The 15,832-nt window shown below is 44.5% G+C and overlaps 5 protein-coding genes across 5 annotated transcripts; 2 read left to right on the top strand and 3 right to left on the bottom strand.

The window, feature by feature from the left end:
* Positions 1-475: 475 nt before the first annotated feature.
* Positions 476-1,785, top strand: V865_002992 (uncharacterized protein; the record flags this gene model as incomplete). Its single annotated transcript, XM_066226791.1, has 3 exons — positions 476-836; positions 976-1,415; positions 1,531-1,785. 3 exons carry the CDS (start codon positions 476-478, stop codon positions 1,783-1,785), a joined length of 1,056 nt encoding a protein of 351 aa, XP_066082888.1.
* Positions 1,786-5,526: 3,741 nt separating this feature from the next.
* V865_002991 (uncharacterized protein) lies at positions 5,527-8,314 on the bottom strand (the record flags this gene model as incomplete). Its single annotated transcript, XM_066226790.1, has 4 exons — positions 5,527-5,742; positions 5,831-6,633; positions 6,787-7,983; positions 8,041-8,314. The coding sequence occupies 4 exons, from the start codon at positions 8,312-8,314 to the stop codon at positions 5,527-5,529; spliced, it is 2,490 nt and encodes an 829-aa protein (XP_066082887.1).
* An 848-nt stretch (positions 8,315-9,162) lies between these two features.
* V865_002990 (uncharacterized protein) lies at positions 9,163-12,525 on the bottom strand (the record flags this gene model as incomplete). Its single annotated transcript, XM_066226789.1, has 16 exons — positions 9,163-9,233; positions 9,305-9,518; positions 9,589-9,739; positions 9,816-9,887; positions 9,965-10,039; positions 10,100-10,130; positions 10,198-10,402; positions 10,544-11,137; positions 11,198-11,271; positions 11,345-11,366; positions 11,433-11,472; positions 11,550-11,646; positions 11,713-11,834; positions 11,894-12,023; positions 12,135-12,246; positions 12,367-12,525. 16 exons carry the CDS (start codon positions 12,523-12,525, stop codon positions 9,163-9,165), a joined length of 2,169 nt encoding a protein of 722 aa, XP_066082886.1.
* Positions 12,526-12,970: 445 nt separating this feature from the next.
* On the bottom strand, positions 12,971-14,196 carry V865_002989 (hydroxyacylglutathione hydrolase; the record flags this gene model as incomplete). Its single annotated transcript, XM_066226788.1, has 7 exons — positions 12,971-13,040; positions 13,128-13,232; positions 13,298-13,439; positions 13,502-13,542; positions 13,601-13,687; positions 13,750-13,862; positions 14,002-14,196. 7 exons carry the CDS (start codon positions 14,194-14,196, stop codon positions 12,971-12,973), a joined length of 753 nt encoding a protein of 250 aa, XP_066082885.1.
* Positions 14,197-14,893: 697 nt separating this feature from the next.
* V865_002988 (uncharacterized protein) lies at positions 14,894-15,743 on the top strand (the record flags this gene model as incomplete). The annotated part of the gene is made up of 3 exons (XM_066226787.1): positions 14,894-14,938; positions 15,003-15,167; positions 15,234-15,743. 3 exons carry the CDS (start codon positions 14,894-14,896, stop codon positions 15,741-15,743), a joined length of 720 nt encoding a protein of 239 aa, XP_066082884.1.
* Between the last annotated feature and the right edge of the window lie 89 nt (positions 15,744-15,832).

Genomic DNA, 15,832 nt, shown 5'->3' with positions numbered 1-15,832 from the left:
AGTCTTCTAGCCTAAATTAATCAGTATAAGAGAAATGGGTCATTGTCTAATAGAAGAGTGATCAATACGAAGATGCACAAGTCGTGGATCAGTCACCTGCGGTGGGGCATCTTGACTTAAAATCTGAAATCGCCCAATGTCGAAATCCCTCGACATGGCGATCCGAGCGTGAGACATGGTACTTCCGCTGCATTGACCTTGCAGGATTTCGCTGACTTGGTCTGCCTCTATGAGTGTCAGGATCCCAAAGAGACAATACAATCATTGCTCTGTTGAGTTGACATGAAACGAGGTTCACCATAACTTACCTGAATTCACGGAGTCGTGACTAATCTCCGAAATGGAACTTTGTTATTTTGACAAAAGTCGAAAATCAGCTTGGCCACTGCCATCGTTCATATTCGACCATTGCAATCATATCTGCACTCATCTCAGCCTATATCAAATCCGAAACTACTACAGCAGTCAACAAAAGATGTCAACGACATTGACGAAGAAACAGCAGAAGCTAGCCGCGTTCAGGAACAAGCAGAAAGCCAAGAAATCAGGTGCAGGAGCGAAAGATGTCGATCAACCTGATGTACCGGAACAAGATTTGATAGATGATAATGAGGACGCGGCCGAGGATGCTGTGGTAGTATCTCAGTCCAGTTGGAAGGAGAAAGTGGAGAATGCAGTTGATGAAGTAGTGGCAGGGGAAGCTGCGCAGGGATCGGAAGAGCTCAAGACAGCGGATAAGGGTAAAAAGAAGAAGACCGCTTGGGACGATGAGGAGGATGGCGAAGAGAAGAAGAAGACGAAGAAAGATGTGAAGCAGAGGTTCATCCTCTTTGTTGGTGAGTACTTCATACAGTCATTCAATTTGGTCGTACATTCCCTTCGACCTGATCGCTTCCCCCACCATGACGATGATAATATCAACCTTCGTTTCTCGCTTGGACAAAGCTGATGTAATTGATTGTTTGACCATATCAGGTAATCTCAGTTTCAAAACTACTAAAGAAGAGATCCAAGAACACTTCGCTCCCACCCTCGGATCGACTCCCTCAGTCAGATTACTCACTACGAAACCCACCCCCCAAAATCCTAAACCGAAATCTAGAGGAATCGCATTTTTGGAATTACCCACATCGGCTGCTATGCAGTTGGCATTGAAATTGCATCACTCGAATTTGAAGGGAAGGACAATCAATGTGGAGCTGACTGCTGGTGGAGGAGGACAGAGCGAGAGTAGGAAGAGGAAGATTGAAGAGAGGAATAATCGAGTGGGGGTTCAGAGAGAGAGGAAAGCTGAGAAGGAGAAGGAGGAAGCTGGAGAAGGAGTCGAGGGAGAGGAGCAGGATGATGGAAGAGATGAGAAGAAGGATGAGAAGACTAAGACTAGGGGAGGTAGAAGGGTCAAGTCGAAACCCAAGGTGAGTAAGACATTACGATTTGATTTTGCAAATATATTTCCCCTGTCAGCGGTGTGATATTCGTATCTCTTCAAAAAAGCTCTGCGGGTGATGTCATGCTAACTTACCTTGATAGCCCACCGACGGATCCGCTCCTCCTTTCAAAAAACCTCGTTCAGATCCCTCTGACCCCAACGCACCCCTATCAGGCTGGGCTTCGAGACAAGCAGGTACCGTGTCAGCTGCACCATCTTTCAACTCTTCCAGACCACCTCGAAGAGATTTCAACAATAACAACCGGAGAGATCAGAATGGGGGTGGTGGGGCAGGAGGTAAATTCCAGAAGAAGAAATGGACTCCTACAGGTGCTAATGCTCAACCTGTTGGGTAAACGTTCTCAATGGACTGAAAATCATCATCACGTCTCGATGACTATTTCCTTCTAGCTTGTCTAGAGCATTGCATACCGTATCAATCGTTATCTCTCCAGAAAGCTTATCATTAGTCAATTTCTTTTTGCAATCGATAGAATTGTATGTACAATATTATGCATGTTTTACACTACCACCACATCTTTCTCCCTCTTTTTCGTTATGTAGCAAAATGTACTCGCGCTCAACGAGAATACATAATCAAATCTCTTTCATTCTTCCTTCTCTTGGTTGTTCAACAACAATAGGCACTACTCTTCAGCGAACACCGAATATCATCACAAATCGTTATATTCGTTACTTGATTCTTGCCAATCAATGTCATGAACAATACAGAGCCAGTCAGGCAAAAAAAGTAGAATCGAGACTTCATTCCAATAATTCTTGGTGTCGAACGATGGTGCAACTAGGCATGACTCTCCTTGGAGCACTGAATTACAATACACAAAATCAGCTCCCTCTTCAAATTTGTTATCGTTGGAAAAAAGGACGAGTGAGACAAAACTTACCAAAGAACAGATCTTGTTCTTAGTCAAAGTCTGACATTTACATTTCGTACATTCACATTTATGATCATCCGCATAAGTCCCGTTACCTTGCATGTCGACCGGCACAGCACCAACAACTTCAATAGCAAAACCGTGTCGGTGGCCTGAGGTGAGAGGTTCAGTTAAACACATCTTGTCTGCTAAGGATTATTAGTTGTTAAGACTAGGTTGAGGTGGAGTATTAGGTTGGATGGGCTGTAGTGGCTTTGGACCCCAGATAAAAGGAGTTATCTCGTATTCGTTAGGTGATGTAGGTGGTGAGAAGGGATCGGGATAAGGGGGAGGGGGAGGTTGATTCTCTGGTGTAGTCGAAAACTTATTGAACGATTGGAATTCAAGCGTATCAACCTACTTGCGAGGTGGCAAGGGAGGTGGACTTTGAGGTTGAGGTTGAGGATTGGGTCTAGGAGGTAAAGGCGGTGGTTGAGGTTGGGGGTTGGAAGATTTCCTAGGTGGTAAAGGTGGTGGTTTCTGTGGCTGTTGTTGTCTGAAAGGGTTGTTCGACACTTTGTACGGTTTTTGGTTCTACTCAATTGCGAAGAGTAGGAAAATCTGGCGGTGGAGCGAGTGGATGGACAGACCAAGCTGGGATGATCACCGGTGGATTGGGATTGGGTTGAGTTTGAGGTTGGGATTGAGGAGTAGAACCCGGATTAGTGTCAGGTTGAGGTTGATTGTTCGTATTGGTGTTTTGGGACGGAATGGTGACTGATCTTGTCTTCCTGTGATTATTCAGTTCTCTGTTTTTTGGCTGGTGGACCAGGATTCGGGCGCGATTTCGAGTCAGGAGCAGGGTTGGATGGTCTGGGAGGAGGAGTGGGTGATTTCGGTTCAGGTTTGGGTGTAGGACGTTGTGGCTGTGGAGATGCGCTCGAGTTGGAGTTGGAGCTAGACACTTTGACAAGGGAAAATAGTTGCGATCAAGTGAAAATGACGATTTAATTGAGCCGAAGGTGATGTTGGTTGAAGTAGATTGTTGGATGAAGAACAAGAGGGAAGGAGAGAAGAGATAATTCAGAATTGAGGGGTTTATATATCTATCTTGATCTTATCACTTCGAGCAAGAGCAACGTCGTCTTTCCTTATTCTCTCAATCTCAGGCTGAAAGAGATGACGTCGAGGTGAGATACCAGAAGCAAATCAAAGATTCGATTAAAGAAGTTTGATAGTCTTCTTCCCCAATGTCGTGTTTCTTGTTTTCTCCTTCGGCAAAATCGTTGAATTGGAAAGGACTCGATTGAGTAAGTCGTGTTTTTCTCTCTCTTTTGGAAAATGGACACAGGAAACGAAAACGTCAAAACCTCGATGCTGAATGTTGAATGAACTTTTTATACCTTCTATGCTTGTATCTTACCGCATCTACCGATAGTGATAGTGATTGTCATCGATTCGTGTTGATAACGTGATTGTGATTGTGATTGTGATTGTCTTGGGTCCACAGTGGGGAAAGGGAAAGGGAAAGGGTCTTTGATGGATGTTGATTGATTGTTGTTATCCTACTTTTGATGGCATCAATCATCCAAATCTCATTGAGAATTAATGATGAAACGTTTCTTCTCGTCCTTTTCGGCGTTGTCGGCTGTTCCAAAATTAGGTATAAAGAATACTTTACGATCCTGCCAGAATATCTTGTTGTGAAAAAGAATCTACAGGTGTTTTTGCAGTTTATTATCTAAAGTGAGTAGAGGAGATTCAAAGAATGTAAATGATCTTTCGACCGTACGCCATAGACTTATCACTGACTATGAGCAAGTACTGTAAGTAGATTATATGGTCAGATAAGCATTTCAACATTCCATCAACTTACAGTACAGCCCTCGTTCCTTACTGAACTGAGCTACAATCAATCGATCTTACTTTACCCCTTGACTGGACTTTGCAGACCCTGCCGGGTGCAAAAATAACGACAAGATAGATAAGCAGAACATGAGAGGAGCATCTACTATCCACTCGCAGAAGTGGATTTCCCACGGGGCATGGTACAAGTATATGCCAACAAATGTTTGAAAGGGATCAGCTGTGTCTGTCTCTCCTTTCTTACAGCAAGTAGTTCCAGAACATCAGGATACTTCGTATCGCGGATTTACTTTCTCCTCGAATACTCCGCAATGATCTCCGCCGGCATCGGAGATGAGTTGAGAATCTCCTTATTACTGTATGATTTGTGGTATCCCTTAAAGCTGTGCCAGACATGGGAACCAACAACGCAACTTTCTCTCTCCAGAAAAGCAATTATGTGTTCGGTCCCGTCCACTCCGTCAAGTCTGTTGCGGTACAGTCAATTGGCTTGGTTAAGCGATGACAACTGTTTAAAGTTCTTCGGGTTTTTTGAGTCAAAATCACCATCAATCAGTAGATGGTTTGCGTTCAGATGGTAAATCACCATGGTACTCCCTAACCATTGGACACTACTTGTATTCCCCAAATATGATACACACATGTATTGCGAAGTGCAGGGGATAAGCATACTCTCGGAAGCATGGATAAGGGCATGAATGACAAAAGACCATACATCCCTCATATTGATTATGGTTTAAAAAAAGATATAGAAAGTAACAGAAGCTAAATATGATCTTGTACGATCCAGAAAAACGTATCAAACCCATGAATGAAATGATCCTCCTCTCCTCATCTCATCTCAACTACAGTAAAATATGCTGGGTAAAGAGAAAAACAGTATACATACCCGATCGGCAAACCCCAAAAATCTCCACGCAGAAATGATATGAATAAGTATGTACGTATGAAATTGAAGAATGAAAAGAGAGATAGGATGGTAAAAAGCTAGATACACCTCTCCTCGATGCGAAAGAAGAAGAGGTTGCGAGCCTGTAGAGGATAATTGATATTTAATAACAAGAAAATAACGAGTGGTCATCTCTTCGCAGATATTGGCGCGGTACGGACTGGAAAGAGCATCCAAATGTCTTATCGAACGAATCATGTCCCTCGAGGGCACGTATATGTTGTTTGGTTTTCTGGTCGTAGATGATAATGATAATGATAATAATGATAACAATATACACAAATAGTAAAAGCCAAGAATCGAGATATGTAAATAAATGATAAAAAGATCAAATGACAACGATCGAGGTTGCTCAAATGGGGCATTACCCAAGCGGTTCAAGTGGTTATCGATCGACTCGAGCCGAACTAAGCTTTGAGAGCTACAGGAGCGGTCTCAAGAGCAGTAGGGATGTTCGCAGTTCCTACGGCAGATGCAAAGCTGATGGGAGTCTTCATGATTTCGGGGGCAGGGGCGGAAGCTTGTGCAGGAGCGGGCGAAGCGGTTCCTGATTGAGCAGCTGTGGAGGGTTTGGTAGAGATGATCACTGCGTCTGATTCAGAGTCCGAGTCCATGGTCACGCTCTGTCATATGCAACCGTTGATATCAGTGTTTTGTCGTTCGATCATCCATCAAACCAAGATAGGCAGATAATCGAGATGCTAAACTCACCCCGGCTTTTCCACTCTTCTCACTATCACTCGCGTTTCCATCTCCATTATGTTCAGTCACCTTGACCTGCACTGGGGGTTCAGGTTTGGGTGGAGCAGGAGCGGACAGAACTTGAGCAGCTGTCTTACCTCCCCATGAAGGTTCTTTCTTCTCAGAGGTGGGTGTACCTGATCCTAAACCGAGAGCAGGGAACTCATGAGCTTGAGGAACTCGTTGAAGAGGAGTAGTAGGTCCTTTCTTGTCATTTCGACCGTTAACGAAATTGCCATGACCGTTCACTTGAGGTGGGACTCTCGAACCGGCCCGTCTGGGATGTCCATTACCATGGAAAGAGACGTTGGATGGGGCTGGCGAGTGAGAGCGAGAGGCGTTGCCGTTTGCGTGCACTCTTTGTACACCAGGCTGAGAAGCTGATCGGATGATATTGGGCATAACGGGCTTAGCAGGGAGAGTCTTGGCGGGTTCCTCGGAAGCGGCTGCTTCTCCGTCAACAGTCACTGAGGGTGCATCTGCAGATTCGGATTTCTCAGCGGCAGCGGAAGTAGCTTCGGATTTGTCTTCAGTAACTTGAGCAGCGGAGGTGGAGGTGGGAGCAGAGGCATTGAGACCTTGTTGAGCTTGAGCAGCAGCCATTCGCTGGTGTTGCAAGAACTGCATCTGCTGTTGGTGCTGTTGTTGTCTGAACGAAGGATCGACAGGACCATTGTGGAATCCTGGTCCACCCATCAATCTCATACCTCGAGGTCGACCAGAGAAAGATGGTACAGGAGGTAAGACTCCTCGAACTACATCGGGATGTCGGCCTATCAATGGCGAAGCCAAATTATTAGCAAATATTTACGAGATTTTGTGAACCTTGTCTCGGAGAATATCATTGTTGTCGTAAAAACAGTGAAAATTTCGAATAAAATTACAAAGGCATGTCATCAAAATAAATGAGGAATGTCGATACTCACAGTCATTACCCTCAGCATCAAGATGAGGGAATTTGCAGAACTCGCCATTCCTACAATTACCTTGATTGTAGAAAGCGCATGGAGGGGGATTGCCGTCCTTCCAACTTCCCAATTTGGCTGAACCGGGACCATTGGGAGCGGGTGGTCTACCCATCCATTTGGGTGCTCCGCCTGAGAAACTGGGTTTCTTACCGTGACCGAATGGTTTGCCTGGCATACCGAACTGTTGTTGGTTGAAACTCTGTCTTCGGACGTGGGCTGCAGCAGCGGCAGGACCGTTGACAGCTACAGGGGGAAGAGGAGGCATAAAGCCTGCCGGAGGGGGCGAAGCAGCGGCGAAGAATGCTTCGGCAGGAGGGATGGAGGGGAGAGAGGTACCCAACATCGAGGGCGAGAGGGGTGACATACCGAATTGACCGGCGGGAGGAGGGGGAGGTGACATCATATCTACAGAGGGTGGGATAGGAGGTTGGAAACCGGGAACGAAAACTGGTGCGATTGCTGATGGTACATGTTGTTGTTGTTGTTGGGTTTGATCATGCTGGGTATCAGAAGGCTGTGATTCTTGTTGTTGTTGAGGTATATCAGATGCAGGTTGTTGTTGTTGTTGTTGTTGATCGACTTGGTTTGGTACAAATGCTTGGTTGTTTGAAATGAAATAAGGTCCTGGAACAGGTGGGTATGGAGCTGGATAACCGTTTTCGTATCCTTGAGGGATGAATTGGCCATTGTGACCAATAGAACCTGGACCAGCAGGGAAGAATGGTTGATGTCTAGGATGGAAGAAGACACATGAATTTCCGTATTTACAATTAGGGAAATTTCGACAAGGGATAGTTTTGGAAACTTCAGCTGGTGGGAGGTTGTTGGGGTTACCACCGTTAGGCGAGGCGGTCACACCGTCTTTTCTTTGTCCAGTAGGTCCAGCAGGTGGAGGGATGAACATTCCTCGTTGTTGCTGTTGTTGGGCATCCGCAGGGTAGAATCCAGGTTGTTGGTAGAACTCTTGAGGGGGCATACCCATGAATTGAGGTGGAACACCGTACATTGGTTGAGGGTAGAGAATAGAAAGCATCAAGGGGTCGTTGGTAAGTCCAGGAGGTGGTACAATAGCTCCTGCCGACAGTAATTCTCTAACGACTTCATGGTGGTTCCCTCGAATGGCAAGTACAATAGGAGTGCATCCGGTGTTGACATCTGTCCATAACGCGGAATCAGTATTTTCGCTCAAAAAGGGCACATATAAGGACTTACCAAGACTTTCAAGACTTTCAAGACCTCTTGACAAGACAGCTCTGACATCGTCCAGTTTCCCTTCAGCACAAGCTACATGCAATTCACTAATGGTCGCGCTACTCATCTGACTCTCTAATCCGTCCATTTCACCAGTTACAAGTTGTTCATCTTGACCATTAACGGGTCCATTCTCTTGAGCAATAGCAGCTTGTTCAGCTTTGAGTTGTTGGACAGGTGTTTGGGCGTCGGCTTGAGCTTGAGCAGCTGATGAGGTAGCAGGTTCAATGGCCATTTTGAATTATTTTCTCTTCAATGAAATCTACCTGAACGAGTAGACTGGATAGACTTGACTTCCTTTCCTTTTAGGATCAGTTTACTTCGAATCCACCTTTTTATGTTTTTAGGGTTCGCACAAGAAGCAAGGATCGTTGTTGGTAGTTGTGACTAATGCTGCTATAGCTAGGAACAAGACCACAAGAACCAATGTGGATTTGATGCAGAAAGCTGTTTTTAGCGGAAGTTGAGGTCGTCTGTTTGGGCTGGTTGAACCGTTTAAGAACTCGTTTTGGTCTCTCTCCTTTTTTATGTAGCTGCTACGGATGGTGATGCGAAAGAGGCGTGGAAGAGAGAAAGAGTCTTTCTTGAATAAGTACGGCTTTTATTAAAGTAGGTCAAGTGTGAGTGAGGGATGAGAAGAATATGAGGATATATGTAAAGTATTGGTATGTAGTATTCGTATGTCCATATACGAGCAACATCCTTTTTTTCGCTTTTTCTTTTTTTCGAGGTTTGGGTTTGAAAAAATATCCGGTATTATTTTCATTTTACCAGTATTGACATTACATTCCATTACAAAATCACCCTGGGGATAAGCGTAAAAGGCACGAGGGAAACACGAGTCTAATGGGCCATTACAAACATTCCTAATCATCGGAGCAGTTCGGCTTACCATGAGACCTCGCGGCACTCACGTGTTCGCGCTGCGTATGGGATCTAAAGTTCGCGTCTGTCTATCAAAACCAGCTGATCCAGGTGAGGATTCGTACGGTTGTGAGTAGATTGCTAAGAGCTCTACATATATGCATCCAATAGTATGACGACTGGACCTCGGTTCTGGAACCAATCGGGTCATGTGACTGTTCATTGACTCTGGCGTTTCAGGTATTTGTCTGCCCTTCCCAACGCCCAAATACAGAAGATGAACTTGAAAGCTATATTTGGTCGGGTCGTATGTCAGCTAGTGTTCATGCGTCTCCCGGAAGACTGCCTGCTATACACTTACCAGGATAATCAATAGCACAGTTCTTATTGAATATACCCTCAGTGTCTTCCTGCTCCCATCTACCATCCGGTTTCTGCCTCTTCATGATCAACCTGCAAGCCCTTTCAATGACCGACTTATCTTCGTATTGACCATAGATCAGAGCTAAGACTGCCCAAGCTGTTTGGACCACCTGTGATTGTTTATGTTGAGCGTATTCCATGGTTACGCAAGACTACATTCAAGCGAAGAATTAGCCAAATCCTCATATTTAGTCCACCAAACAGTGTAAAAGTGATACCCACCATATACGTTTCACCCCATCCACCATCCTCCATCTGTCTATCAACCAAGAACTTGCATGCTCTTCTGACTCCCTCGGAATTAGCGCACGTCTCGCCTGCGATAGCAAGTGATTCAAGGGCGAACATCGTAGCATAGGTAAAGCAGATTCCCCTGTGTTACATCATATCATTAGCTCTATATGATTACAGTAAAAGGATAACCTGCATTTCCTCGTTTTAAGACTCACCATGAACCATACCACGATCCATCGGGTCTCTGAACATCATGTATGTATTTTATGGCTTTGTCAACGGTGATCCTATTTCAGTCCAACGATATCAGTATGGCTCAGACGAATAACTCAGATCACCTCCTGGCTTCGAAACCAGTACTTACTGTATATCCTGTTGACGATAAGTTGGATCAAGTTTACTGAAATGTTTTAGCGCAGAGAGGGCCGAAGTTGTACATCTGTTCTCGCAACGTCAGCTCAGCCTTGAGGTATATTTTTGTAACGCGGATTGGACCTACTCAGGGTACTCGTAGTCCACCATAATATTCCCTACATCCACGTATTCTCAGATAAGCCTCAATCCTTATGGTGATGACCGAAATATTAGCTGACTCACCGAATACCTCGGCAGCATTGAGCCACTCCATCTTGGTACTTCCCCTTTGAAGCTCATAGCTCGCAAACCCTCCAGAGGGGTTCTGCATCGATAATATTGTGTCTATCGCATCTCGCATTCGTCCCAGATCAAGGGTTTTAGGGGCATAGGGAAGTGATTGGATGGCAATTACAGCTTTGAGACCTTCGGAGACACAGTCGCTCACCTAAGAAAGGAGAGATCGGTCAGCATCATTAGGGTCTCTAAGATCCCAAAACAACTTGTAAATAACATGAAATGCAAGACACGCTTTGTTCGGATCAAGATCTTTCAGGTAGTCGAATGCGAGAAAACCATGTCAACTCACGACATAGCTTTGTTCAGGTGTACTAAAAGCCCAAGCACCCTTTGTCCTATGTCTATAACCCTCATGATACCATTTCGGGTTCTGTCTAATCTGGGCTTTATCAAGCCAATCTAACATTTTCAGAGTCGATTTCTTGAATTCCGGTTCATCCGCTAGAGAAGTCTCAACAAGCGCTTGAGCCATAAATGATAAGTCCCAAAGTTGACTGCCGTTCGTACCCATCATCATCAATCCATCTTTACTCAACCACAAAAAGTCATCTACTCTCGATAAATGACTTTTGAAAGCTTTCGAATCAGGTCCTTCTTTCGCGTATCGACAGACCATATTGAACGCTTTAGAGACAGGTCCAATAGTCTGATATCCCGTATTCTCATCTTCGTATCGAATCAGATCGTATACACGCTTCAAAGCGGAGCTTCGTAGAGGTAAACAAGATGATACGCCTGGTAAACTGGGCATAGCCTCATAGTATGCCAAAAACCCATGAGCAATATCGAGAACAGGATGATGAGGGGAGTATACGTCATAGGGGCTGATGTTGCTCTGTTGAGCGGACCATCTGATAGTTTCGTATGGCTGAGTGTAGATTTCCTATAATGCTTGTATTAGCTCCAACGCGTCGTGAGAGAAAGATCAAAAGAGTTGACTTACTTGACGTAAGGTGAATACAAGAGGGGTGAAGGGACCAACGAATCGGGAGCCATAGAGATAACTCATGGGCGTGACTGAGAGTGAATCACAATTAACATAGTGATGTCAGTGACGATAACTATGCTTGAACGATGTCAATCGACTCACAGGTCTGTCTGACATGTATCCACTGATCATGAGCGGGCAAGATCAGCTCAGAAGATTTGCATTAAGGGCGATGTCACAGCTGGCTTACCCATCTCCAAGGAGCAAACGGTACCCAATCAGGCAGCAGCCTACGATACCAAAAGAATTCAGAAACGACTTTTTTCTTTACCATTGATTGTGATGCGAAAAGACTCTCGTCACTGACCATAGCTCCGGAGGTATACTACCTACACCATCCCACTCATAAACACCTAAAACACTCAACCATACTTTTCCCCAAGTAGGTATACCTGTTGCTCCTCCTGTTCACAACCACAATTCCCTGGTTAGCTCAATTCAACTGATGAAACTTATACCGAGGAGCTTACCCATCTCATGAATCAAAGCTCTAATCTCCGTCATCGGACCCTCATCAGGACCCATCCCTAATATACGTAACGCAACGTAGTTCATCACAGTACCGAAGACTGTCGGTGGAGCTGCTGTATGTCTGCACCAACAAATCAGCCATATCGATCATGGACAGCATGACGTGAAAAGCGAACTTACAGTCCCCATCCACCTTCTTTTCTTCTCTTGTTCAATATATACCTCTTCAATTCCGTTTCTTGTTCCGGGAGTAACTTTTGTCCACAGACGTTCATAGCGATAACTAGACCAGGTATGAGGAAGAGTGGACCTGAAGTATTGATATTTGACATCAGCGCTAGTTCTCCATACCTTCTCCTCCAAGTATAACAATCACTCTGAAGATGAAAAGAGGATACGATCAAAGCAGTGAACGACTCACCTCCATACTCAGTGGAGAAATGTCCGTCATGAGATTGCAGATTCCTGTAAAACTTATAGCCATTACGAGCGGCTTCTAAAGGTGTCTTCGCTTCAGGTAATTCCGGTGTTCCCTATATGAATCAACAGAAGAATGATTAGCATGATCGGGACATTATAAGTCCTCGGAGTCATAGCTCCCCTATATGTTCTTTTGGACATTGACAGAAGTTCAAATATCTGATTAAACTCACAGTATCTAGCCCTAGCCAGTATTTCTCGGTCACATCCTGAGGCCATTCCTCCCTCTGTTTCTCATCACGTAGATATACCCATTTTTGCTGCCCGTGCGAATCTTCGCCTACTTTCAACCTCCAACCTTTCAAGTCGGTCGAAGGGAATTTAAAGTCCATTGTGTTTTGGAAAGAATGTGTTGTGTTGTCTAATGATCAGACGTAAGATGTTTCCCTTGTCTGCCTTGGTGTTCACCTTGTAAGTGGGAAGATACGAAGGGTGAGACTACGATATGAAGATGTAAAATGGAGTGAGACCGTATAGGCTGATGTTAGTGTGACGATGCAGAGATCATGATCAAGATGGTACGAGCTCATTCATTCGGTTATCTTGAATCTTGGTCTTGGATCATCGTTCCACTTGTCATTGCTATTTTTCCGACGGAAATAACCGATGGGTGTTTGCGGTAACAAGATTTATCTAACAACCAAACGGTCGTACTGATGTGATGAGGAAGACACCAAGCAAGTCGATGAAGGAAATATACAATAGGTCTGACTTCACAATCATGCATGCTACAATCTACAATTGACCTCATCGCTACAACCTTGCACCCCTACCAATTCACATGGCATTCTTCATCTCTCTCAATTTACCCATTATCTTCACCGGATCAGATTCACCCGTAGCTTTCCTATAAGCACATGAATATGTTCACATCAGCACGTACATAGCAGGCCAGCAATGAGTGACTCGGACAGAATATATCACAAGGACTCACTGTGCTTCAGGTCTATCAAGTCTCATAAATACATTCCATCCCTTCTCATCTCCGATAGTCGATTTACCAGTGGTACAATTATCGTTCTCAGCCTTCTTCAACAATCTATTCCAATCAACAGATATCAGCATAAGTCACAAGTCACATTGGGGTTATGGATGTTCGCTTACCCTTTCAAAGCTTCATTATCAGGTTCGACGGTCAATCCAAACTTTGCGCTTCCTTTGGTATACTCATGACCGTTGAATACTAATGTATCGTCAGGTAATTTGGATAGTTTGGTCAGTGCAGCATGCATCTCTTCGGGGGTACCTGATCCACAGCCATATCAGCTCCACAATGAAATGATGTCCGATTGATAGTATATCACTCACCTTCGAAAAATCGTCCACATCCAGCCAAGAACAGTGTATCGCTTTGACACGAGACTCACATTAGCTATTGATGGAGTGAGGAGTAATCATCCAGCTCACCCGGTGAATATACCTTTCTCACCAGTCTTCTTATCCTCCACATAGAAACAGATCGAATCCTGAGTATGACAAGGTGTATGATAGCATCTGAAGGAAAACATGATATCAGCTGGTGCCCATGGAGAAGAATCGTAGATTACACAGCTCACTTGACGTTGATATCCTGTCCTATCTTGAATGAATCCCCCTCTTTGACAATTACATTCGTTCCTGGACTCTGATTTGATCCTGCATAGGCTTTGAGGCCAGGATGAAGGGAGAGCTATTATCATATAATTAGCACACAACATTCATCGAACCATGTGATCACCCTCTCACCACAGCCCTCTCTACAAAGCATCATCATGCGTTCTCCTCCTACATCACACCGTAGCCCCCTCCTCCCCAAGGGGTACACTTACGAATTTCGAATTCCCACCGGAATGATCATTATGATGATGAGTAGTGATCAAACTCGTCACTTCTACACCATACTCTTTAGCCGCGTTGGATATCTTGCTAGCATCGTATGGATCGACCACGGCAGCCTGCTTGGACGAATCGATAAGGAGGTACATCCAATTATCGGATCGTGCTTGGATAGGAATGACTTTCATGTTGTGACTACAACATAAGATGTGTCAGCATATCGGCGGCTGCTTAGACATATGATCATCTGATATTCGCTCACGGTGAGCTTGTACTGAATCGTCTAGTTGATAAGCTCGCAATTCGCTTTGTACTGATATTGAGAAAAGACATGATTGATGAACTGTTCGACATTGATTTCCCCTTGTGATATTCACCCAATACGACGATGGGTTTTATACATCCAACGTCATTGAGTGATCCACCTCCACTTGACCGAGTGTTTATTTGACGCACCCATCTAAATACAGATCCATGAAGTAAGTAAGTAACCTCGGCTGTTACTCCTTGAGGTGATCATTACAGAGTGATCTTATGGGATGTCTCGCGTCTTCAAGTGGGATGTCTCAGCGGAGGACGCCACTTTTCATCTCATTGTAGATGGTGATGCGAACAAGGGAACGACGAGGGACGAGGAAGGGGAAGATCGCTTGGTTTTGGAATGGGTAATAATGCAATCGTCAGATCTGTCTTTCTCAACGTGCATCCAACATTCCTTGAAACATACAACACAGTATAATATCAATAGCGATATCCTCTGTCAGATACCTATAGATCTTCACTCCGTTATTCGCCATACTGACACGAAGAACGGCATATTGTATATCCAACTAGGTCGAATACTCGATTCAAACAACACTAAAAACACGTAGAAGGACAATAGAGATGATGGGATTCAAGAAAAAACTTACCTCGTTCTTGCCTTCCGATGTGAGTATACCATCAAGTCAAGTCAGAAGGTGATGAGAGACTGACGATAGTCGAATGTGTCTAGGCGACAAATCGACTACAGAACGTGTTAACGGTCGAATGGGAAGGTCAAGGTAAAACTGTCCTAGTGGAACTCCCAGATACCGCTCGGAACGAGAACAACGAAGTTGAGATGGCTGGTCTGACATCAAGTGCAGGAGGTTATGGGAGATTGAACGATGATGATGAGGTGTGTTTGTTTAATATGGAAATACAGATCAATATGTCATACTGATGATTTCATTTTCATTGATAGGATGAAAGATCTTACTCTCGACCTTCAAGATCAGCTTACCATCAAAACTACGACAACTCACATCAAACATCGTCTCTATCGTCTTCATCAAAACATAAGAAACACCCTTCCTATTCATCCAAAACTCTACCTCCTCTTCCTCCATCCAATAGTGGCAAAGTAGGCAACGTCAATCGTAACCCTTTCGAACCGGAATATCATTCGCCTCAACCATCCTCTTCTTCCACCCATTCATACTCGTCTGGATCTGGGTCGTCGCCATATACCGGATCGACCTCTCAATTTGGTGCTCAACAAGCATACAGTCAAGGTAATGGTAGTCTGAACAGGATTGGAGAGAAGAAACCAATGCCTAACCCCTGGGGAAATAAATACCGGGAGGATGATATTGATCTATTGGGTGATATAAGTGGAGGAGGCATACATAGTTCAACGACAACTTCATACTCTCGGGATGAGTTGAGAGATACTAGGGACAATTACGACAGTCTGGAGAACCCCTTCAGGTAGAACGAATAAGTTCTACGTACACTCAGTGCTCAGTACTTCTTCCGTTTAGCTCAAACATCATTCGCTCTTTTGTACGAATTCGATACCTT

The sequence above is a fragment of the Kwoniella europaea genome, chromosome 1 (assembly GCF_036810445.1).
Source record: "Kwoniella europaea PYCC6329 chromosome 1, complete sequence".
Lineage (NCBI taxonomy): Eukaryota > Fungi > Basidiomycota > Tremellomycetes > Tremellales > Cryptococcaceae > Kwoniella > Kwoniella europaea.
Note: the sequence above shows the minus strand (reverse complement) of the source record. Positions and strands in the feature narration are given on the sequence as shown.